This window comes from Ascaphus truei, chromosome 14, assembly GCF_040206685.1.
Source record: "Ascaphus truei isolate aAscTru1 chromosome 14, aAscTru1.hap1, whole genome shotgun sequence".
In the NCBI taxonomy this organism is placed as follows: Eukaryota; Metazoa; Chordata; class Amphibia; order Anura; family Ascaphidae; genus Ascaphus; species Ascaphus truei.
This window is the reverse complement of record NC_134496.1, coordinates 38,236,583-38,262,659: the sequence shown is the minus strand read 5'-3', so window position 1 is coordinate 38,262,659 and position 26,077 is coordinate 38,236,583. Positions and strand designations below refer to the sequence as shown.

The window sequence follows — 26,077 nt, the reverse complement described above, 5'->3', positions numbered from 1 at the left end:
CCCTACCTACCAATTAGACTGTAAGCTCCTCGGAACAGGGACTCCTCTTCCTTAATGTCTAAAGCACTTATTCCCATGATCTGTTATTTATATTATCTGTTATTTATTGGATTACCACATGTATTACTGCTGTGAAGCGCTATGTACATTAATGGCGCTATATAAATAAAGACATACAATACAATACAATAATGTGATGAATTACCCTTGTGATTGTGCAGCGGGGCCCTTTGGTATTTTTTAGGAATTCATGACTCCCACAAAACTTTCCTTGTATCACAGATAACATTAACTGGATATGTCTCTATTGGTCCTATTCTGGTAGCTTCGAAATGTGACTTAATGTGTCTAAAGTGCACTTTAGATGCAAATTTGCATGTTTTGTTATTCTGTAAGCCCTTTTCACATGTCTAAACCCCGCAGAAAAGGCTATTTTGGAAGCGTTTTCATTCTGGCAGTGCAAATCCAAGCAGAATGACCAAAACCGCATTTTTTTGTAAACTCGCTGCATTCTTGTCGCTCCGAAAAGTGCAAAAGGCTAAACCGCTTCTAAACAGCTCGCAACTTTTTCTCGCTGCCTTGGGGCAGGAGGAGGAGTTCCTCACTTTATAGTATCTCCAGTTGTATATATGTCCCTTCAAACCTTAAAGTAACATTATCTATTTTTTTTTTACAATTTACAGCTCAAACTGCTGGGAATATTGGCAACAAATGATCACAAACAGGAAAGTGTTGCAAATATCTTGCACTGCTTTGGAAGTAGGATAAAACCTACTGTACAAATCAAAGGATGCTTGGGGCGGGAATGAATTAAGAATTGAACACACACACACACACACACACACACACACACACACACACACACACACACACACACACACACACACACACACACACACACACACACACACACACACACACACACACACACACACACACACACACACATACATATTTTACTACATAACTTTTTATTTAAAGAAACCATAACAGATTTAACATGTTTTGGTGCTTTAAAGGAAGATAGAGGTAAGGGGCTGCAGCTGTGAGTAGTAGAGATCAAAAGTATGCTGTGACATCAGCATTTCCTAGCGCCTGGGTTAGTTCAATGCTAGAGCTGATTCCCTGAATGGAAGGGTTGTGGTTTCTAATACTGTTGGGTCTGAAACTGGTGCCCCCTTGATCACAAGGGCCTTTAGACTACTTGGTCTTAAGGATATATTTTAGGATGTTTGACTCATTTAAATATACTTTGTATAGACATTAGCATAACTCCCAGGGTACCTGAGGTAGGTTCCTCTTTCAGCACAACTTATTTGGAGGGGACATATAGACAACTGTAGATACTATAAAGTTAGGAGCTCCCCCTCTCCTTATTTCGGCCTCTGAAGGGAGTTGGCACCACCCGTCAGGTCATTTTGCTACCAAAGCAAGTACAAATCAGGCGGTTTGTCACTTTTTATAGACATGGTTTAGAAAACGCGATTTGCAATAGAGAACACCGTTTTCTCACACATTTCATACCGCGACTTCTGCGATTTGGCAATGACAACTTCGGAACTACTAGAATAGGCCCCTATATGTTCCTACATAAAACGTTTTATTTAGATGATAGCATTTCATGGTGGAAGCTCTGCTCTCTTGTCTTCCTTCAGCAACTCACTGAAGCAATGCACCATTCACTTCTCTAGCTTGGATTGCGACCGTGTTTCTTTTGCTATGGTTTTAACCTGTCCACATACAGAGATCCTCCAGTACTGATATACTGTCTTCGATCATATTCCCTGACCTCACTCGTTTTCCTGGACAATTAAACTGGTTGGTGTTAGTGAGGGGTTTTCGAGGTCATCCTCATCAAGTGGACTTAACATGGAGTGGTTTAGCCAGAGTTGTTGAAGACTTTTGCTCATACCGTTTATGCAGCACTAGCTAAAGTAGCTGACGTTGCTCAGGAATTCTAACAAACAAATACTGAGATTTATAAATGGATCATTTTAATTTTTTTAGTTTCTTAATGCAAAATCCCCTGCTAAAATAACAATAATTCCACCCATAATAGTTTCATTGCCTCTGAGGTCCTGAAGGGATCAATCGAGAGCCTCTAATGCGCGTTTGTGGGACATTGTACTCTCGTCCCTAACAATGATCTCGCACTCTGAAGAACTTTGGCTGCTCCTGTATTTTTGCTAAAGTTGCGAATTGGGGTTTCAAAGTGACCAAGATTAAGTGGTCGCTTGCGGGTTGTGTGATGGGATCATGTAATTTGTGATGTCATCAGTTATGTTGTCATTTGTGAATTGTATCCATACATAGATAAAAACCTGCTCCTTGATCTAAGGAACCATCATGGAAAATTTGATAAATATATCTTAAGAGGTGTCCAAATGCGCAGCTAACAGACAAACAACTTTCCAAAATATTTAGTACATTCCGGCTCATTGATCTATCATTGTGCTTCTTTTACACTAGATTAGTTTTTCTTAGCTGTTCACCAAAGTGTCATCTTCTGTTTGTAACTTTATTTCCTGCATGTTTGCTGTGTTTGTTAATTGAAGTACCGGACATTCAACCAGAGACGCAAGTGGTGGAGAGGTTTTCAGATAAGAGATTTATGAGTTGCTGAATAATACAGAGTTTTATGCAAACCATAAATGTGTTTATAAATGTGTTGGGACTCATTAATCGCCTAATTCTATTTATAATTAGGGATTCTGGTTTTCGGTGGTTTTTTCTTTTGTTTTCCGGTTTGTTCATTTTTTGTTTTTTTTAATCTGTGTTTATCTGTGTTTATCAGTGTTTAACAATGAAAAAAACTGGATTGATTTATTTTCATACTCCCTCGTGATGCCCTTGTCTCTGTCCTGTGGACAGGCTGCCCGCAAGAGGTGGAGTTTAATAGGAGAGGATGCTTAATTTCCGATGCGTATTGGTTTTAACCGAAAGTGGTGGTTTTTTTCGGTGTTTTGAGGTTACAACTTAAAACCAGAATCACCTGTTTTTAATGACAGTCATGATCTAAATCAGGATTCTCAACTCCAGTCATCAATATCCCCCCAACAGGTCAGGTTTTAAGGATATCCCAGCTTCAGCACAGATAGCTCAATCTTCGACTGAGCCACTGATTGAGCTACCTGTGTTGAAGCTGGGATATCCTTAAAACCTGAGCTGTTGGGGGGTCTTGAGGACTGGAGTTGGGAACTTAATAGCATGTTCTTGTATAGCGCTGCTAGTTGTACGTAGCGCTTTACAGAGACATTTTGCAGGCACAGGTCCTTGCCCTGTGGAGCTTACAATCTATGTTTTTGGTGCCGGAGGCACAGGGAGATAAAGTGACTTGCCCAAGGTCACAAGGAGCCGACACCGGGAATTGAACCAGGTTCCCCCCAACTCTGTGCCAGCCAGTGTCGTTATTCACTGAAACACTCCCTCTCCCACGACTAAATCCCTAAATCACGACTATATTGTATTGTAGCTGCCCACTTCTTCCTGGATTGTTACAGATGTTTATTTATTTACGTAACTGATTTTGCTGTGGTCCAAATCTGCTACTGAGCTCTGCATGTCTTGGATATTTTACATGAATCATGATAGACAATTGACGGTGTTATTAGAATATCTCTTATTTTGTACATTTTTACGAGATCTCCAAGCTCATGTTTGAATAGCTTTTTGATTAGCAATGCCGTGGACTGGTTTAACGCCGCTCATTATTTTCATTTTGCAGTTGAAAGATGTATGAGTGTAATGCAGTCTGGGACACAGATGATCAAACTGAAGAGTGGAACAAAAGGTTTGGTGCGTCTCTTTTACCTGGATGAGCATCGCACCTGCATCAGATGGAGGCCCTCCAGGAAAAGCGAGAAAGCTAAAAGTAATAACTTTTGACCTCTATATGTTTATATTAAGTTGCAAATCATATTTGTGGATTTTTCAAAGAAAAATAACGCCATGGGCACTAAACTAGGGATAGTAGGTTATCACAAAAAGAGGAAGATCCACAGCTACACAAAATAAAAAAACAAGTCTGATAACAGTCCACTATAGAGAATGATCTTCAAATATATTAGCAGATAACTACTCAAGCTCTGAAGCCCCCCAAAGAAATGTTTCCCTGATCATTAGCCCAAGAATTTGGCATATTACCCTAGAAGTTAAAAATTAAATTCCCCCCCCCCCCCCAAAAAAAAATTGAAGCAAATAGTGCAGGGGTGACCAACTTGAGTCTCCAAGGGCCACCAACTGCTCAGGTTTTAAGGATATCCCTGCTTCAGCACAAGTGGCTCAATCAGTGGCTCAGTCAATGACTGTGCTGAAGCAGGGATATCCTTAAAACTTGACCTGTCGGTGGCTCTTGAATACTGGAGTTGGCCGCTCCTGAAATAATGTATGACAAGTCAGTGGTCACCTGAAGTCTACAACATTAATTTGTGGGTGCAACCAATGCTTTTCGCAGATGCTTCCCTCCTTTATCCCCGGGATAGTAAGATAGCCGGGTTTCTCATGCACAAGCCGGTTCTACATGTCATACAATATCTCGAGACTTAAAAGTGCCAAGAACAAAGAGAAAATAGATTTGTATTCCTTATTGCGCTCGTTCTTCCTTCTCTGTTAGCCTGATAAGACATAAAACGAACCTTGTCCTCTTATTCCCTTTAATGCCAAATGAAATTAAAACAATATATTAAATCAGAATGTCCTTTATCTGCAGCAAATATTATTTCCTTTCTTAATGTTTACACTTGAAAGTCTTCCGCACTAATTGTGACGGTATCCTTCTGTATTTCCAATCAAATAACTTTATTTAATCTTAACAACTTTATTTCATATAGCGTTTCTCTCCCAGTGGGACGCATAGCGCGGTACGCAGCACATAGGAATGTTACAGACGTAGTCCCTGCTCAGAGCTTACAATCTATGTTTTTGGGGGCTGAAGCACAGGGAGATAAAGTGATTTGCTCAAGGTCACAAGGAGCTGACAGCGGGAATTGAACCAGGCCTCACTGAGCCACTCCTTCTGTTCTGTACACCTCACCCTATATTCTTTCTGCAAAAATATATGTAGCTTTTTTTTGAGGGATTTTCTCTTTAATTCCTTTAATTTACAACACTACACAATGCAATGTCCCTAGAGTATGCTATTATCTAAAAATAGGAATCTCTTTCTTCAATTGAGAATGCTAAGTCTGACTTTGATGTTTAAACTGATCTGTTATTATCTTTCATAGAATTTAACCATAGGCGTGTGCCTCAAACTCTGTTCCTTGAACTTTTATTTGTTTGTTATGAATAAAATTATCCTTTTTATTGCAGTTCTGGTACATAACTGTAGCTGCACACATACTGCATATTACATTACCATGCCAATAACTTATATAAATAATGCAATATTGTTTAAACCTGTTGGGATTCCCGTTGAAATGATTCCTTTACTAGTGTCAAAAGGAATAATTAAAGCGGCAATGCCTGCAGCGCGTTTTTTAACCCCCTTCATTTGTACATGATGGCAACCAAGGGTCCGCCGTAGCTGCACCATTATTCTTAGCTCCAGTGACACCCTGGAGCCTGAGATACTTAGCTGTGAAGTTACCCATTTTAAATCTCCCACCAAGGGTAAACACAGGGATAGTCAACCGGGTCTCATTGACCAAGAGGCCATCTCATCAGTTGTCGGCTTCCTATTGGACAGCTATTTGAACCCCTTTTAAATATCAGGACGTAACGGCGGTAACTTCACTGGTTTGTATATCGGGAATTGGGGGGGAGGGGGGTCCCTGAAGCTGAAAATAGCGCGTTCAGCTTTGGAGGCTCCCCCAGTTCTTATCCTGTAAAACAAAAGAAAGGTGGCGGGGGGGGGGGGGGTTGAGGAGATGAAAATGGTGGGATTGCTGCTTTTAGGAGAAATTACATGAAGCACAGGTTATAATGAGAATGATCAGATTGTGTGCCTCCGGGTGTCTGATTTTCACACTCCAATCTCTAACATAATCTTTTAGGTTTAGGGCGCCTGAGCTTTCGGCCTTTTAACAATCTGCGCCAGATGTAAGAAACTGTTTCTACATTTGCCACAACGGTGCACCGAAAAATGGTGCAAAAACACATTTTCTCTGCTCCAAAATTGCTTTAGTATTTAGATTGGAATTCCAATATCTAATGGCATATTATCTAATGGCATCACTTTCAGTAAGAACATGTAGCGTTTTCTTCAAATGGTTACTGTTGATGTGCTGTTATGTATACATTGTATCAGGATACTCCTGTGTTTTATGCTAGTGCCATTTAGAAAATAATATTACATACAGATTCTTCTATCCAAACTGACATACAATGGCTAATGTGTAATTCTTATTTTGCATTAGAGATGATTTATTTTGTGAGTGACATACAATATCCCTGAGCCTTTGATCCCATGCTTGTCTTTATCCTTCCCATTGCAGTTATAATTGATTCAATTTACAAAGTCACAGAAGGGCGGCAATCAGAAATATTTCACCGCCATGCAGAAGGGAACTTTGACCCCAGTTGCTGTTTCACCATTTACCATGGAAATCACATGGAGTCTCTTGATCTCATAACGTCTAATCCCGAGGAGGCACGCACTTGGATTACGGGGCTGAAATATTTGATGGCTGGAATCAGCGATGAAGATTCTCTGGCTAAAAGACAAAGAACGCATGATCAATATCCTTTTAACATTCATCTGCAGCTCTGATTAATTTCTTTTATATACTTACACACACACACATACAATGTGTGTGTGTGTGTGTGTGTGTGTGTGTGTGTGTGTGTGTGTGTGTGTGTGTGTATATATATATATATATATATATATATATATATATATATATAATCTGTGATCCAAAATACCAGCATGGCAAAGTTGTAGAAAAAATAATCACTTTATGCAGTCCAACAAGCAAACATTTAGCCCAACGTTTTGGTCCCCAGTCAACTACTGTGCCGTGATGGTATTTTGATTTTGGATCACAGCCATTAGATCTCTTTCCTCTCTTCTCTCTCTTCTCTCTTCTCTTCTCTCTCTTATATTGTTAAGATGTGTTTGTGGTGGGCAGGGGTGGGAACATTGTGGTCAGGTTATGAGTTAGATGCACTGAGAGCTTGCTTAGTTGATAGTTGGGGTCAGGTCTCTGGATTTAGTCTTGTTGGTGGCATGGTGATGGGTCTGACCATAAGGACAGTGTAGGCGATTGGATTGGTGAGGTGGGTGACTTTGGAGGGTTTTGGAGACACTTCAGGAAAGGGTCAGGGTAGGGAAGATCATGGGCGTTGGGGAGTGAGGGAGGGGATGGGATAGGAAGTTAACAGAGATCATGGAATGTGGAGAAGAGATGAATTTTGAGTTGGCTTCTGAAGATAGTTAGGGAGGGATCAGATTGGATGTTATTAATAAACAACATTATTGTATTTATAATAATACATAATAATATTAATTATTAATGTTGGGGAACTATAATATTCAGCTACATTGGGGCTTATTGATTAGATTGTAATAGTGCCGATTGGGGCATTGTCACACTGAAACCTCGTGTGACAGCAACGAGAGTTTCAGAGTGATTGTTCCCTGATCAGCACTATCGCAATCAAATGAACGAACCCCAATGTATCTGAAGTATTTGAAATATTTTGTGAACTTCATGACCACATTCTTCTTGTTTTTTAATGAACATGTATTAATAATCTGAATTCTCCAAAGATGAGTTTCCACCTCTCTATATCTGTGTGAATAAAACGAACAGCTGGAAGTCTGCTGTGTGAGCTGAGCCTGTTGCAGTTCCATCTGGCATAAAACCTTGACAAGAGCCACAGAGGGATAGGCTCAGGGAGACAGGAGTGCAAGAGCGCAGGTAACGTGGAGATGAAGTACAGTGCAGGGAAAACACACAGCCAGACCCGGGGAGTTTATTCCAAACTGGATCATTTCAGAAATCCATTTTCTTTCCCTATCAGATAAATAATGAAGTAAAAATTGAATGAGCCCCTTCACTTTGCCTTGCATTTAAAAAATAAATATCCCCACCTTTGCTGCCCCCCAAATAACAAGACAATATACAGGAATGAGTCACAGAAAGTGTTGTATTTGACACGAGTAAAAAAAAAGTCACAGAGTTTATTAACATATTCGGTAAGATTTGCATTCCAGGCATTTTTAAATCTCCCAGTGGATTCCAAGGCCTAGTAATTCAGTGAAGTCGACCTCTGTAATTAAACATTTATTAGGCTTTGCTCAAGACCTTGAATGTATTACGCACTTCTGCAGTCAATCACAGTGCTCTTACTGTACGTTTTATGATACATTAACCATAAATGCTTCAGATGCCAATCTGCGAGCGGATTGTAGAATCCACGGATTGTATTGTTAAAATTCACCAGCGGATTGTTTCCAATTGCGCTTTTGGATTCATCAGCGCGGATTGAAACTGGGACAACCCGTCAACGGATATTACACCGCGGAACGGATTGCGAATGCAAAGCTCGGGAGATTCCCGCAAACGGGTTTTGACAGTTTCGCCCATCTCCATTCATTGGCTCAAAGAGAGTGGGAACGGGTATAAGACCTAAAACTACAATACTAGATGTTCTCATATGTGATGTTTAACACTTCCTTAACGTATCTGAACATGGGTGAAACAGACTTTTGAGGAAGCTGACAAGAACGGGGATGGCTTGCTGAACATAGAAGAAATCTATCAGCTGATGCACAAACTTAATGTCAACCTGCCCCGCAGGAAAGTCAGACAGATGTTCCAGGTGGGTTTCCTTTTTTACATTTGTTACTTTCTATGGTTTGTTTTACGTTATTTGTATGTGTGCTGGTATGATTGGTAACATTGGCCAATGTAACCCCATAAGTGCCTTTTAGATACTGCAACGCATTTCTCCTGCTGACCCTATGACCGCGTACATTTTTACCTGTGTGCAAATGCATTGGTTATTTCAAAACCCTGGTGTGGCCCAGAGGTGAACTCTGAGAAGCACTGAGGGTGGTGTGTTTCCAGGTCTCCCAGCTCGTTTCCGTTTCTACCTGTTACTTTTACTACCCCTCAGGCAAGACTTGCTCACCTTTACATTTAGGGGTTAGTTTTTCCATCTGCTGGACAACTAAACCATTTCACAGACAGACACACAAAGTAATACATACATGGACAACACGTCACAGCTGTGTGTGCCTCACTCAAGGGAACTGCCACATAGTAATGCAGTGACCCGCCTAGGATTTCTTGGATTGTTTTTACTTCATGGAAGCGGTGCCCTCCAGAGAGTAATTGCGATATTTCCTTCTCCACGGACCCCCCTCCCTGGTTCCCAAGATACCAGTGAAGTTACTGGTGTTGGGGTCTTCTCCTGGGGAAACAATATGACCGCCAAATGTTGCGGGATCCACGGGCCAATAGCAAGCGGTAACATCATTGGCTGCGCCTTTTTATTGGGCTGCAATAGAGGCCATTTTGTTTCCTCCATGAGAAGCCCCTTCACCACACTGTGACTCAGGAAGTAAACGGCCCCCAGAGTTGAAAGTTCCAATTAAGTATCTGATAAAATAAAAATGGTACTTTTTTTTGGCAGTGTCGAATGCTCCAGTTGTGAATTCAGCAACAGAGCATGCACCAAGGACTTATAAAAACACAGTTGTTACAATACCATTTGAACAATGTTGCGTAATGCTGTAAGAGTCACAATCGTAGATATTGCAGTGAGATTAGAAGCTTTTGCAATAAAAACAGGTCACTCGTGTCCAAATCTGCAGGTTGTGGAGATATTTGTGCATTTCACCACTGACCAAGAATACTTGTCCAGTGGACCCAATAAGGGGGGCTAAGGTCAACCTCTCTCTCTGGAGTTCCATAGAGAGCTGGGACACCTTCAGGAGATGACATTGCAGCTTTTGTTTAGTGACCCTGCAGCCATTTTTGTAGTTTTTTTTCTTTTCTGCGTCATGAACTAGCACAAAAACTACAAATATCTGTGGAATTGCACATTGTTGGGGGACCGCTCTAGGACATTTGGTCGCAACTGTTTTGCCGCGTCCAAATTTCCACTGGTGTTTTGCTGCTACTCACCTGGCCAGAGGGACCTTTCGCCACCAAGGTAAGTCTTACCCCTTACCTAAAATAACCCGGTTTCTTAACCCCTAATACTAATGCTACTCCTTACCCTAATCCCCTACCCTATAAACCTTAACCCATTACCCTAATCCCCATACCCTAAAAACCTTAACCCATTACCCTAAACCCCGTACCCTAAAAACCTTAACCCCTTACCCTGTACCCTAATCTTAACCCATAACACTAACACTACCTGCTACTCTAAAAACCTTACCCCTTACCCTAATCCCCTACCATAAAACCTTAGCCCATAACCTACAATTCCTATCCTTAACCTCCCACCCTAACTGCTAAATTAACCCTTAAATTGATTTACCTTGGCGGAGCTGCGCCAAATGGATCTACCTTGGCGGAGCGGTGGAGCGTCGCTCTGTGGCTAAACGCTGGCTGAGGCTTGGTTGTGGCGGGACGGCTGAGACCACATGTCCCATTCCTCTCGGGGATATCCCAGTTCTGGCAAGTACCGTTTTGCTGCCAGAGCGGTGCAAAGGGGTTAAAAAAGGGAATGGATAAAATTAAAGTCGGGTTAAATCTGACCTTTTAGTGGATGTGCGATATTAGGGGGAACACCTCTTTTGCATATCATTAGTACAAACGGACAGGGAAAAAAATAACTACATTATTTAACCTAGTGCCCAATGCATAGGCATTAGGTGAATTATAACGTTACTTTAGGTTAATGTTAGGTTAAAAATGCTTTGTTGAACTGCCCCAAAATGTGCGATATGTCACTCCATTATTCAGAGGTGGCCAAAATGCTATTACATGGGAATAGAAGTTTATCTTGAAGTTGGCCTGGACCCAAGACCTACATAATAGGAAATATATATTAGAAAACCTCTGTCGAATGTTTGGTAAATCCGGAGTAAATCCTCTTAGGCAGATGCTCGAAGCAGAGGCAATGATAACATGAGTACCACTGTCTCACAGGAGAAACTCACACAGCCCAGAAGATGTTTTATTGGCACTTGTATTTGTCAATTAAATCCTGATTTTTACATTTTCTAGGCTTATTACAAATGCAGTTCCAGTTACCAAACTGTATTGGAGTTTCTATAAAGTGAAAGCACTCTGTCTACCATTTTTAACCCTTCGCTTTCAGAGGGACTTGAAAACGAATTGCAATGGGTTGCAGGCGGGTGCAACAAAGGGGTTAGGATTTGCTTCAGGAGAGCTTTAATGCCATTTTATATGTGTCCCAAAAGCTTAACTCTCAATGGCGCAGGATTTAATACTGTTACTTTGACATAAGTTAACAACACAGAGATTCCCAAAGTTGCAGTGCTGGATTATTATTTACAGCCAAAACAATGATGTTAATATCGCCCCAATAAAAAATATCTGCAAGGTTTGTGTTCAAAATGTTAAATAATGAGCTCAAACAGAACTCTTTATAGATTTCACAATCAGTGCATTTATTCAACTTTAACGTCAAAATAAAAGTAGCACAAAAAAATATTGAACCGTCAAACCTATATTTGAACTAAAAATCATAAATACAGGCATACCCCATTTAAGGACACTCACTTTAAGTACACTCGCGAGTAAGGACACATTTTCAATAGCCCCATACCACTGTGTCCGTACGCTCGTTTCGCGAGTATGGACACTTATTCTGCCCTACAGACCGCCGTAGTAGTGACGCGCTGATTCCCCTCACCCAATAGGCAAACGGCAGCTTGCGCATGCGCCTGTCGGCACGTCCTGAACAGCAATACCGGCTCCCTACCTGTACTGAAGCATCGATAAGTGGGAAAAGGTAGCGCTTTACATACATGCTCTGGTCCCATTGCGTACGTTAATGCGGGGTGTGCCTGTAATGAAATAAAATAGTCGCTGTGCTAGTGTCAAAGACGTGGAACCTCCTAGACCATGTATATATCCACGATCCAAAAGATCAACATGACGCTGCACACACCACAATGGGTGATCAACAAATGTTTGATCTGCACTTGGTTGTCATTAGAAGGTAATTAATCCCTTGATTTTCAGATTTGTATTGAGTGCTACTTACTTACATAACGAATAAAGAGGTTATTTTAGGTTATTTGACATTAAACACATTGAATGGTCAGTAAGGTGCTTTATGATACTGTAGGGTGTCTTGTGATTAGCACGGCTTAGTAAATAAGGCCCTTAAGGAGCTATCCAAGCAATATCCTACATGTGTGTATTTTCTAAATGAATCAGTTCTATAGTATTAGATAATACTTACTACCTTTTTTTATTTATTTAATAAAAATCAACTGAATACCTTTTGGAATGAGTTTTAATATTCTGAGCATCTTTTGATTTCAATAGCAGGCGAGCCCACCTCCCAAGCAGGGTAACATCTTTGTAACACTTTCCTGTTTGTGATAATTTGTTGCCAATGTACCCAACAATTTGAGCTGTAAACCGTAACAGTAGATAATGTTATCTTAGTAATATAAGAATACATTGTAGCTGCTGAGTTACACTGACTGAAGGATTGATTTGAAACTGAAAGGCAGCCATTTAGTGAACCCTGGGAAACATGATTTTGCTGATCAATCATGGGAGAACCAATCGATCGGCAGTTTAGGTCATTCGTTTTCAATAAAGTCATTCAAAAGCTGCATATATTTAAACAAACAAAACACTTTGTAACTATTTTTTTAAGATGCTTGCATTGCCTCTTAGGGTAAGATTATAGTACCTGCTTGCCCGCACACACGCGACGGCGCGCTGAGCCTCGCGCACTGCTGCAGCCCCAGCAATCTGTGAACTTGGCTGCAGGAGATTGGGGAGACTTGGCGGACGCGTCACAAAGCTGGTTCGCCCTCATTGGCTGATCCGCTCAAGTGACGCGGATGTCACGCGGCCGCGATTGAAAAGACAAAAAAAATTTGTCTTTAAGTCGCGCCATCGCACTCCGTCACGCGCGCGCACTAGGAGCGGCCTCGTAAGCATCAGGCAATTTGTGGTTGGCGCGCACGTGAGCGCCATCTCGCGCTGTTTAATCGTGGCCTAAGTTTTCAAGTCTTATTCAAAGTTATTAAAATATGACATATTTTAGTATTTTGCATGTATTTTCTTGTAACTCATTTAAAGTCATTCAGATCTTTACTGATACAATACTATTGCCCACAGGAAGCAGACACTGATGAAAATCAAGGAACTTTAACTTTTGAAGAGTTTTCCGTCTTTTACAAGATGATGTCATTACGGAGGGATCTGTACCTGCTGCTTTTAAGCTACAGTGACAAAAAAGACCATATCACAGTTGAAGAACTTGCGCAGTTTCTGAAGATGGACCAAAAGGTTTGATATTTACTTACCACTTTTAGACCCAGATAGAGGATGGTCCGGTGTTAGCCCATAGCGCAGACTGTGAGAAAACCTCTGTCTCTTATCTCGCCACAAGAAGTCAGGCTGAGTGATGAAGTCAAATGATTGTTTTTTATTCGGTGCAGTAAATTACAGCAAGTCATTCAGGTTAACCCTTTGGCTTCCCAATGACGTCACTATGTCATGGGAACTGGCACTCCGGAGGTCCCATGACAAAGTGACTATTTCACGCCCAACTGAGGGGTTTTTTTTGCAGCTCAGTTTGCTTCCTGTGTGTCCCGTGAAGCGCAGGCGCGATCTGCGCAGTGAGGAAATGCGTTTCCTGCAAAATGGCCCCCCGTGGTCATGTGACACGGGCACTACGCCCCTCCGGCACTTAAAGGGTTAAACAACGTGGAGTACACAATGTTTCCTGGTGAACGTATTACAAAGATATCGTACACAATAATTCTCTTTTATACTCTTTTCACTCAAACATCACAGATACTGCGCCCACTCATCTGCCAACTTCATTATTCCCTTATATCGCCTTTTCCACCTTTGTCAGTAGTTTGTGTCAATGTCAATTTTAACTGTTGTCTTCTTGTTGTTGTAATCAGGGAGGGGGCAGCAAAGAATGGGGTTAAAATAATCTTTGGTGTAACTCTTCCTGTAGTGGTGTAAATCCCATTATATGCCATGGTTACTGTCCCACCATAAGGTTCCACAGACCGAACGAAAGTAAGATAGGAGGATACCTTTAATGGCTAACTAATGGTTAAAAAGAGTGCATGCTTTCAGCACCTCTTCAGGTCCCTTCTTAAAAAATTGCCTGACAAGGGGACTACCTGGTTCTAAAAGCTGCACTCTAATTAACCATTAGTTATCCATTAATTTATATCTTGCTTTTGTTCTATTTAATCCCAAAACCGTTAAGGCCAATAATGTTTTGGGAGTAAGTCATCAAGGGATCATGATCAGTTTTTCAAGGCTGACTTACAAAGTTGTTGGTTGCATATTTTACTACGCTGTCATTTTTTCCCCTTTAATATTACCATTGTTCCCATAAGTTTACACCTTGTCCTATGTGCTCACATTTTAGGACCAAGCCGTTGAGGCTTAAATTGATAAATATCCTTTTCCTAGTTCTAGTACATCTCTGATCTAGTATGAATTGCAGGGAAGGGTGGATTTCGCACACAGACATTTGTGAAATTGCTTCCCACTGTAAGCTCTTCCAATTGTTTCCCTGTTAATGTAGAAGTTCCACAATGCAGGGCTACAAAATTGCACTTGTAATTCTGAAATACAATTTGGTATCTGCACTGTACCCAAAGGAGGGCCCTGTACAGTTTCTCTGCTGCTTATTACTGCGTCTAAATATTCGCAGGACTTAGGTGTACCATTTTGGAATCCAACAGTTGAATGGGGAATGCTGAAAGCACGTCAGGATGAGAGGGATTACATAGTATAACACAGAAAGCCTTCATCCTGCTTAATCCATGGTTGTATCAGATATAGATATGACATCTAGATATTACATTGCTTTATTGGAATGGATGTCAAAGAAAGAAAGTATGGGTGTGATAACGGAAAAGGGTAGCAGACAGAGAGCAAAAGTAGTTTGAAATACATGGTTGGTTGTAAATGATCAGGAATTGTAGTCATTGTGATCATTGTTTAGTTCCATTTAACATCTTCACTAAGTAACGCCATTGAAGTACTGCTATTATATAGTTATCAATGACCTATATTTATACACTAATATTTTAAATGCTAAATCCTTGTGTGTGTGATCAGTGCACAGCAGTTGAATTAGCTACAGTATAATGAGCACTTAAATGATGCTTGAATATATTAAAGATGTTCTCTTTGTCAGGACAGAATGGAGCAACAACAGATGTTTCTCAGCTGCAAATCTGTTTCAGTACTGTATTCAGTATAAAGCAAACATAAGGGCCCGTGAGGGAATAGAAATAGTGCGATTCATTTGTCCGAGTTCTAATATTTTCTGTCAAGGTTTCATTTATAATGTGCGCAATTATTTGGAATGGTTCAAATTTCGGGCCAAAGCTTTAAGTCAGGGAAAATAACGTAATGGTATCTAAATAGGTAACGGCACGTTATTTTCCCTGTGTTTAACGGGTATCCAAAAAACTCATTATATACGGAAACAACAGCCGTTCGTTATCTCATTAGAATAGGCGTAACGCCATGTTAAGTTAGCAGTCCCTTGCGTTAGCTATGGGGTGCGCAAACTTTTGATGTCACGCCCATAGCTGCTCTCCGGCATCGCCATCGTGGTGTCATGGCAAAGTGTCGCCTTTAGACGTCGGTGCCATGTTGTCATGGCGACACATGGTCGCCCTCAGAAGATGCAAGAGAAGAAACCGGGTGGAAGGTAAGAGGCAGTTACAGAAGCTCTACCCCGGTAATCAATTTCAATGTTGTGGGAAGAGCACGGGGCCTCTGTAAGCACAGGGCTCGGTTCTACGCGCCCTCCAGTTTGCGCATCCCCTGCGTTAGCTTACCATGACTCGTGTCACACCGATCTTACCTAAAGGTGGTGCTAGCTCCATCCAGACACTGAAATATGGGGTTGTCTGAAAAAGAGGAGAGGGGGGGAGCGGGGGGGTGTTGGAGCAGAGGAAATAGGGGGAATGTGGTGAGAGGAGAGAGAGACCTATTTTTATGTAGTCCAAAGCACTATATAGTATATATATCCCCTCAAACTCCCTCCAGTTAACATGTTGACAAACACCTGTTAACGCCCCATTAAGTCAATAACAGAGCATTGTGGATCTAATATTGCTTGGGTAACTTTGCTGGCTCAGAATTTTCACCCGATAACTATCATACATACTGCAGGTGCCTCTTTCTCTGGGGCATTACACATTCCCCCCCCCACACACTTTTTTAAATATACATGTCCTCATGTATATCTATCTACCTAGTAATAATATGTAACAAATTATCTTTAAAATATCTAACGTATCTATACTATGTATTTACGGGTAGCACTACTAAGGTTATACAATCTCAAAACTTTAGTTTGACGTTATGTTAGACAGAAGAGAAAATATAATGCATGCGTATCAGTATAGTTTAAAAAATTGCATTATGCACACGATATTTGTTCAGCTACAACTCCAAATATTAGACGTGTGTCTGCAGGTCTCCGCTGGTAGTGCGGCGCTGCCATCAATCGTATCGGCTGTTTTTGTAGATGATTTTCCCATTCTGTGGCAGTTTTGGTTTCTCTAAAATACCGTCTACTGTGGCTATTTTGGTAATTTTGCTGGAAGTTGTATGAGAAATATTGCTTCTGTTTCCTAAGACCAGCGGTATAACTTCTCCTTTGCGCTAGACCTCCATCCATCTGGTTTGCTGATGTCAGCTGCATGTACCCTTCTCTGCAGTTTGTGTACTGACGTGTTGGAATCTCTCCTTAACCACCTTCTTCGTGGTGGCTGCAGGTTTATGTTTGGAATTGTTCTCAATAGCAACTGGCTGCTGCTGTCCTGATTGGCTTGGCTAATGGTTGCATTGTTGCTAATTTGCCCCCTTATCAGGGCATTGTCTTTCAATATGTCCATTAGACAATACCTCAAGTGGTTCTGTTGTTTTGGAATATAGTTGCAGGATTAGGACTGCAATCCTGATCTTGAGGATTTGGGGTCTCAGATAAAGGCGTTATGTTTCTCCCGTGTATTTTACATGATTCTGGGATAAATGTCTGCTACCAACAAAGCTTTTTCATTGTTGTCCCTAAAATCACAGTCTTTTCCTGTTGTAATTCTAATCCTGCACAAAATGCAGGAAATGTGGTATTAGAAATCAGATTACTATATGTAATTGATTGCTGAAGACTTCTGGTATCAAATGTGCAACAGTTTAAAGCTGCCGGGGCAACCCTGGCTGGACCAAACTGTTCATACATACAGCATGTGCCTGTTTCTTTGCGGTATTATGTTTGTAAGGATACATAATCCTTAGGGAAAACTCCCTAGTTTTTATCTGACCACTTGCCTGTCATAGGACACAGCAGCACAGTGTTGTACTGCTGACCCCTGAAGCAGCCAGTCTCTCTGTTACAATAAGCCTGTATTGGAATTCCATGCAACTCTCTCTGTTCTTCTGCGTGTCAGTCAAAATGCCATCTGTTTATGAACTGCCATACAGCAAATGTTCTGGGGGAAAACCTGTCCACACTGGAGATCTTTAAAGCAGCAAAACTTGAAAAATCCTATATGTTTTTTATTTTAATAAATCAGTTCTGTTGTATTAGATAATACTGTCTGCATTTTTTTTTTAAATAACTAATGCCTTTTTGTAATTTTTTTAATGTACTGATCATCCTTTTGGTTGCTACAGCAACCATTTAGAAAGTCATATCCACTTCCTCTTTTGAAACAGGCTCTGACACACACATTTTATATTTCTTTTTTTAGCTCTGCCCTTTGTCGACAAAGTATCAGAAACAGATATGTTGCTGTGTTCCAAACAGCAGACTGTCTATTACTCTGGAAGCTGTAACAATAATGTGTTACGCTTAGTAATATAATGTTAAATATAAAATGCAGCATTTCACACACTGCAGGATAGAGTCAGAAGGCGGCCATTTAATTAGGCACACAATCAGGATTTGACAGATTTATAACAGGAGCACCAAATGATTGTCACGTGCATCACATAGAAAAATAAGAAGAAAAAAAGAGGGGGACAAGGGGGGGGGAGGGGGTGATGTAGTATTGCTGATTTACGAGACATGCAGATATATTATTTTGCTTTCATCCTTTCCGAAAAGGAATTGATATATATGTAAGAACAGATACTTTGCTATTCCATTTTTTGTAGTACTGGAATTAGAAAAAGATAACAATATTTCTGTTTTTATGATCACGCTTTAGATTCTGTGCATTTCCCTTAACCAGTTTTTCCCTTCAGCTCTGCGCTATATTGTTTCGCACTACAAGCTCAGCCAGTAACTAAGCTCCCTACACGTTACCATAACATTTTGTTTTGCCCTACATACAGCATCCTTTGCCGATGAAAAGTTGAATCTTTTAGAGAGCTACTAAAATTAAATATTTATAACTGTTTTGCTGTCAGTTTATTCGCGGTTCGCTGCATTCAGAGCTTTATCAAAGGGATTTCTACCACAGCTGTGGGTCCCCAAGTTTCCACTGAATTACCACTCACTGCACAATAGAGAAGAATTTAAACCATTGCTGTCATTTGTGTGTACAGATGAATAATGTGACAACGGAACACTGCCTTGACATTATACAGAAGTTTGAAGTTTCAGAAGAAAACAAGGAGCAAAATGTTCTGGGAATAGAAGGTAAGACATTGGAGATTGTGTTATTTCAAGCTGGTTTTAAATTGTTGCTGTATAGGCACATAAATATACAACGAGGGGCGCCAAAATAAAAATAGTGAATAGTACATTTTCTTCTTTTTTTTTTAATTGGAATAATAACGAGATTTTTTTTTTACATTAGTATAAGTAATATACAAATATACTAAAACAAGCATATTAATGCTGTATTAGTATATCATCATAAACAGCTGTATTTTAATACTGAGGAATAAGTGGGATTGCGTCTATTATTCTTGCCACTGTCACTGGTATCACATTAAATGAGAGGTCACACCACATCAAATGACCTTCCAAAAAGTATTCATCTTTGTAGAGTATCTTGGTGTTCATGTAACACCATCAGATTGTTCAGGTTTGTTAAGTCGCATAGGTTAGAAGTGAGTCTTACTTACTGGAAGGCAGAGTCACTCAGTATTCGTGTGAGAGGTCCTCACACTGATATTAATAAGTCAATGTTTGATTCCGAATCTGGCTCATGTGGACACTTCCACCATCGTGTGTTGCTATTCTTTACTTGCCCTACTCAGGCACGGGAGACATTACATTACCAAAGCACTTTAGGGATTTTCAACTTTTTTTTATACTCCGTTCTGTGCTATGGAAAATGTACTGCTAAATTGGCACTTGCATTTTGTGCTCAAAATCAAACTTCTTGTCATGGAGCAATGAAAGTAGATAGTCTAAACCAGGGGTGCGCAAACTTTTCAGCCTGTGCCTCCCTGCCTGCTCGCGCCCCCTCCCCCTGCTCGACTTCGGTGGTCAAATGGGTCATGTGATAAACGTTGCCATTGCAACACGATGTATCGTGACCCCGCGGCGTCATTTGATGCCGTGGAGGCGTGTTGCTTGAGGCCAAGGTAAGGGAATTTACAGAGGCCTTGCGCGGTCCCCCGGCAGAAAATCCCAGGTCCCCCAGTTTGCGCACCCCTGGTCTAAACCATGGGCGGCCGACTTCAGTCCTCAAGGGCCAACAGCAGATCAGCTTTTAAGGATATCCCTGCGTCACTACAGGTGGCTCAATTAGTGGCTAACTCGTTGACTGAGCCACTGATTGAGCCACCTGTGCTGAAGCTGGGATATTCTTAAAACATGGACCTGTTGGTGGCCCTTGAGGACTGCAGTCGGCCTCCTATGGTCTTAACTATGCTTTTCACTTCCCTATAAAGATTTGTATTAACAACTACTGAAAAACGGAACTCTCTTCCTTATTATCTAATGAATTGGAAATGACGGTCTTATTTACTTTGAATGCTACAGTAGTTGCAAAAGCCCCGAGGTTGTAGAAACAAGGTCACAGATGGTGCATTCATTTTGAAACTAACTTTATTTAACAATCTCGTCTGTACCCATCAGTACAAATGGAAAATTAGGTCAGAACTGAGAAGCCACATCCCGCTGCAGATATTTAATTTTAATTTTACTTTATAGAAACATAACATAGAATTTGATGGCAGATAAGAACCACTCGGTCTTTCTAGTCATTTTTTTTCTGCTGGAAAAACTCAGGCCCTATTTGGCATTTTTACTGTATTTTTATATATTTTGATTTTGCAACGTAGTCAACCCAGGTATGTGTTAAAAAAAAAAATGCGGCCCATATATTTAATGATGTGTAGTTAATAGGCTGTAATTTTTGAATGAGTCAGACTTATGTTATTGTCTAATACCTGAGCACAGTGAAGGAGCGACATATTTCCATGGATACGACAATGACTTCTTAAAGTGCCTTTATTTGAGTAAATATGTACATTAGGAGCAATTGTATCATTATTTAATTGTGAATATAGCACGGAGGCGATGATGTTCAAATGTATTCAAGTATAGATTTGTATAAGCGATTCAGGGTTGCGGACCTGGCTGAGACATGCAAATGCACCACAAGTGGTATTTTTATTTACTATAAAAGTATTATACATTTATCAATCATTTCTCTATCTGGGATCTACCCTTCTCCACTTTGCAAAAGTAATGCATTTATTCTCAAATTAACTGCAGAAATGACTGGTTCTTGCTTGTTGGTTGGTGATCATGCTGCAGTTGATGGCTTAAACCCTAAAATACAACTCGCAAAGAAATAAATAAAGCAATCGCCATGGTGCACAATATCCTATTTCACATTCACAATCTAGTGATCTACTTCCTGTCACTGTTTGCGGCACCAACTGCAAAGTTACAGCTAACATTGAGTTACTTTGGAATTAGAACTTCAATAAAGTACAGTGTAACCACTCCCCCCCCCCCCCCCCCCCCCCCCACACACACCTCCTGATATTCTTGGACATATTAACTGGTAGTGCAGGTCATGTCCTATCTACTGTCACTTTTTCTCAACGTCCTTCTGTCCAGATAAGCTCACAGTAAATGCTGTAAATGTGTAGGCAATCGCTTCTAGTGCCTTAAATCAGTTACTATCCCATCAATTGCTTCTTTTCTGAGCGTGAAGGATTGTGACCTGAATAGGGATTAAAAGACAGAACTACAGTCCGTTTTGGAATGAATAACAGATGTGATTTTGAAACTAATGGCAGATTCTTTGGTGGCTGAGATAGCTTTTTGTTAAACTAACATGATGGTTTTAGGTGCATATGAGCTGTACAATGAGAGGTATAGCAATAATGACTACGATTTCCTTAATGCGGTATATGAAAACATTGCGCACACTCTTTTAAGGTTTTACCAGCTTCATGAGAAGTCCTGCAGGTGACATCTTTAACCCTTTACACTGTGAGATCCACCAGGACATGGATCAACCTCTCTGCAACTACTTCATTGCTTCGTCCCATAACACATACCTTACCGGGGATCAACTTCTTTCTCAGTCCAAGGTGGACATGTATGCCTGGGTGCTGCAAGATGGATGTCGATGCATAGAGGGTAGGTTTTTATTTTCCCCATGCAATGGTTCATCTCGTTGTTTCTTATTGTATTGTGTTGTTTTCTCTTATTTACTTATAAAAATGTTTTACCAGGAAGCAATACATTGAGAGTTACCTCTCGTTTTCAAGTATGTCCCGGGCACAGAGTTATAACAATACATAGTTACATTAAATGAACAGAGGTTATGCAGTCACTTCACAGACATTTCAGGGACAGATAGAGTTGGAAAATTGGGTACAGGGGATAAAAGTCCTGGTGAGTTTCAGATTGAAAGAGAGAAGCTAACATCAGCAAACGGCTCACACCCTTTAGCTGCCCTTCCACTTTGCCAGAGGCTGTTTGCCTTTGGAGTGACGCAGATGTACACTGAAGGGGTTCAGATTGAATGCAGCTGTAGATTCAACATCCGTTGTATTCCTGGCTATTAACATTCCACATAGTACAAGCAAATGTTAACCCTTAGCACACTGGTTCTGTGCAGAGGGGAGCAGCTCTTGGGTAACCCCATCAGGCTGTCCGCCTTTGGGGCGAAGCAGAATTACACCGAAGGGGTTCAGATTAAATGCAGCTATGTATTGAAAGTCCTTTGTCTTCCTGGCTCATGGTAGTGTTGCGCGTTGAAAATGTAGAGAAGTAAAATGGGGGGAAGAATATAAGTTTAGGTCTTTTACGTGTGTGTGTGTGTGCGTGTGTGTGTGTGTGTGTGTGTGTGTGTGTCATAAGTGCGATAACTGCAGTCCAGAAAGACAGAACCTGCTGCAAAAGAGGCCAGCAAAGTGTTAGTTTTGCAATAATTTGCTGGCCATCAGTCAGTGAAATGTTTAACTTCATTATTAGTTGCTTGTTTTCTTCACGACCAATGAATAATACGTTTTGCTATTATAATTCCTTGCCTTAGTACCTCGCTGCTATAAAATTATAAAACTTTTAGCTGCAAAAATGTATATATTAGTAGTAAAGCTGTGCAATTAAAAATATCTAATGATAACAGCAGGGTAGCCATAATAATTGAAATTACACAAATAAACCCTGTTATCATTTAGTATCATGAATGCAAACAGCATAGAGGAATTATATTTACATTTAATTGCACAATTCCTTATTATGAAGTTGTTTGCTATTTATGTTGTGCTAATAAAGATTCAGCGCTATTTGCCAAGGGAAGCAGATATCTTTTTCCTTGCAACTATTACATAAAAAGACCTCTTGAACAAGTATATCTCAGCATCAATGTATAAATACACTAGTGTTTCTCAACTGGAGTGTCAGCTAACCCGGGTGTTCCATGACCCTCTACCAAGGGAGCTGTGGCCCAGGGGAAAACCTCCACCGGCTGCTCAGCGGGTACTTCCCGCGCTGTCTGGAGATGTAGAAGCTGCGATCCCCCTCTCCTCTCTCAGCCCAGCACACACGAGAGAAACCTTTATTCCAGACAGCACCCTCTGGGCATCTGACATGTCTGTGGTGTGGGAGGAAAGGGGGATGGTGTGATGGCTGTGTGTGTGGGGGGGGGCGGTATATGGTATAAATCAGGGCGCACAAAGTTTTGTTTTTTTGTTGTTGCGCCCAACCTGTGTGCCGGCTCCAGAGCTCGCGCCCCCCACCTCTCCAATGACCAGGCGTCAAGTGATGCCGAGGGTCACGTGACCCTGCAGCGGTTTTTGACCCATGTTTCCATGATGATGCGTCACGTCACATGACCCCGTGGTGTCATTTGACGTCACGTTATCATGGCGACGTGACCAGAAGCCGGCTGGATCCCGGCAAGTTGAAGTTGCAGATACCTCGCACGGTCCCCTGGCATTTCATTTAAATGCCTCAGGGAAGAGTGCAAGGCCTCTGCAACCGCCCGCGCCTTTCCTCCCACCCTCCTCTCCCCCCCCGAAAAATCCCCCCAGTTTCGGCACCGCTGGTGTAAGTAACGGAAGGGGAGGGGGGTGAATGGGGTGTTTATGATTAAGAAAAAGGGTGAGTATGCCTTGTGAGATGGAGTGTGTAGGAAGAGGGTGGGCGAGTGTATTGGGTGTGTGCTGGTGAAAAGGTGTGTGTGTATCCGTGTAAGCGAGGTGGGCGGTGAGTGAGATCTGAATAGCAAGGGTTTCCCCCGGGATTTTAAAAATCTTTCAGGGGTGCCCCTGCTCAAAAAAGGTTGAGAACCCCTGCAATATACTGTTCAGTTCATATCTCGGCCAGTGATTTGGGAAGTGATTCTAGCAAAGGTTAGGGAGAAATTACCTGTCACACTCATTGCAATGATATGCCTATCCTACATTTACGCCTGTCATGTTTTCACTCTTCAATTGTATAAAAAAAAAAAACTCTACTAAGTCTCGTTTGGTGTAAACTCTCCTGTCTAACAATGTTTTTTAAATGTCAGACACTTGACATGGTTCTTGCTTTTGGAGCAGACAAGCAAAACCAACATATTTGTATTTACTCTTCTCTGTTCTATGCACAACTTTTATTCAAATAGTCAGGGGGATAAATATCCAAATTGAATAAACATCAATTTCAGGCAGCTTCCTGGCCAATTTTAGATCCCAAAACAGGGTGTGCCAGTCTCAATTTCATCATTACTTTAAGCGTAGACGTTCAGACAAATATGTAGAGCAACACACAGCCATGTGATGTGGAAGAAAGAAAGAATTCCAGATTAAATAAAGATCGGTTAAAAAAAAACATCTATTTCATCCAGGTCATTTTTGTTCCACATTATGAGTGCGTTGCCCTAAAAAAAAAAATTTAGTGGACCATTTATGCTTAAATAAATGATGGAATCTAGAAAGACACCCTACTTTTGGAGCTACAATTGTCAAAGGATCCTTTCTGTTCAATATACACATTTTTATTTTATTTTGATAACTCTTTTATATTCTCCACGACTAGGTGTCACTTTTAAGGCACACGCACATCCTATTCCCCTCATCAAAGAGTGTACATAGATCGCTACATAAGCCGTTTTCTCAGCAGGCGTCTTCTTGTTTTAACAGTTGACTGTTGGGATGGACCAGATGGAGAGCCGGTGGTGCATCACGGATACACACTCACTTCAAAAATTCCTTTTAAAGATGTCGTGGAAGCCATCAATAAACATGCCTTTGTCAAAAATGAGTATGTGGATATTTTTGATTTTTTGATCCAGAAAAAAACATTGGATTCTGTTTCGTATTTCTTTAACTTCTGTTTTTATGATCTACTTGGTTTACAGGGTCAATTAAAGTAGCATGCGATGTAAATTAACTATGTTGTATTTTTGGCTTATTCTAGGTACCCTGTAATACTGTCCATTGAAAACCACTGCAATATTCCGCAGCAGCGGAAGATTGCTCAATACCTAAAGGAAATATTTGGAGATAAACTGGACCTGTCCTCAGTTGTGACTGGAGACCCCAAGCAACTTCCCTGTCCTCAAAACCTGAAGGGCAAGATACTTGTGAAGGTGAAAATCTGAACAGGGAATGAAAAGCAGCTAGCATTTATCATGACTGGACCATTGCACTAAAACAGGACCCAGATTAATAGAGTTGAGATAACAGTTTTGAAAGTACTGAACACCTATAATCTTAAGAGATGTTGAGATGTAAAGATACTCTAAAAAGCTACTTTACATTGTTTAAGTTGCTTTAACATCACTGCATGAGCAAACAGGACCTAATTACATGGAGGAATAGACACGAGTTATTCGACTTCCGTATGCTAGAGAGAGACCCCCCAAATTATTATTTGAATTGCTTACTTTTTCTCTCGTTTGTAAAGTATCTTTATTAACTATGATGATGTATTTAGAGGAAATAAGGAAAAATGGTCAGGCTGAACCACAGCATACAGGGACAGAGACCAGCGCAAATGATACATGGAAAAGATTTGTTTATAAAATAATTGCAAATAAGCAATACAATATTAAAATAGACATAGAGTAAAATGCCTCAATATTACAATGATACAATATTACCGAACCCTCAGGATGGTAGAGGGGTTGGTGAGGTTGACGGAATGGGAACGGGTCAAGCCACCTTTCTGGTAAAATTACCTGTACTTATTATCAGTATTTTCCATTGGCCAATAAGGCTTTTAGTCATCCAAATGTTTTCACCTGTTTTATGGCCAATTACATTGCAAGGCCATGTTGAAATAGCACACTTTCTCGATTTACAACCAAACCCTGTTGAAGTAACACCCGCTACGAAACGCGTTGGAAGGAATAGATTGTGTGCTATTCTTTAGTGTATTTATCGTATGCAAGAGCTTTTTATTTTGTGATGTCTACACACTGCATTCTCCTGCTCTAATCACAAGCACTGAGTATATCTCCCAACGGACCCGTGGCAGCTGTCTTACTAAATGGGATGATTACCTACACAAACCTCACTTGCCAGGCCGATGGAGACGCAGAAGTTTATCTTTCTGAGAC

General features: G+C 40.8%; 1 protein-coding gene across 10 annotated transcripts in view; it reads left to right on the top strand.

Annotated features, from left to right (window-relative positions):
- The window catches only part of PLCH1 (phospholipase C eta 1), a 126,036-nt gene that overhangs the window by 61,870 nt on the left and 38,089 nt on the right, over positions 1–26,077 (top strand). For all 10 annotated transcript variants that reach the window (XM_075570521.1, XM_075570523.1, XM_075570526.1 and 7 more), the window contains 8 exons: positions 3,725–3,871; positions 6,435–6,680; positions 8,636–8,763; positions 13,230–13,400; positions 18,657–18,750; positions 21,460–21,663; positions 24,657–24,777; positions 24,934–25,105. In XM_075570521.1, the coding sequence (XP_075426636.1) occupies positions 3,725–3,871; positions 6,435–6,680; positions 8,636–8,763; positions 13,230–13,400; positions 18,657–18,750; positions 21,460–21,663; positions 24,657–24,777; positions 24,934–25,105 (1,283 nt within the window). The remainder of the gene's footprint in view (positions 1–3,724; positions 3,872–6,434; positions 6,681–8,635; positions 8,764–13,229; positions 13,401–18,656; positions 18,751–21,459; positions 21,664–24,656; positions 24,778–24,933; positions 25,106–26,077) is intronic.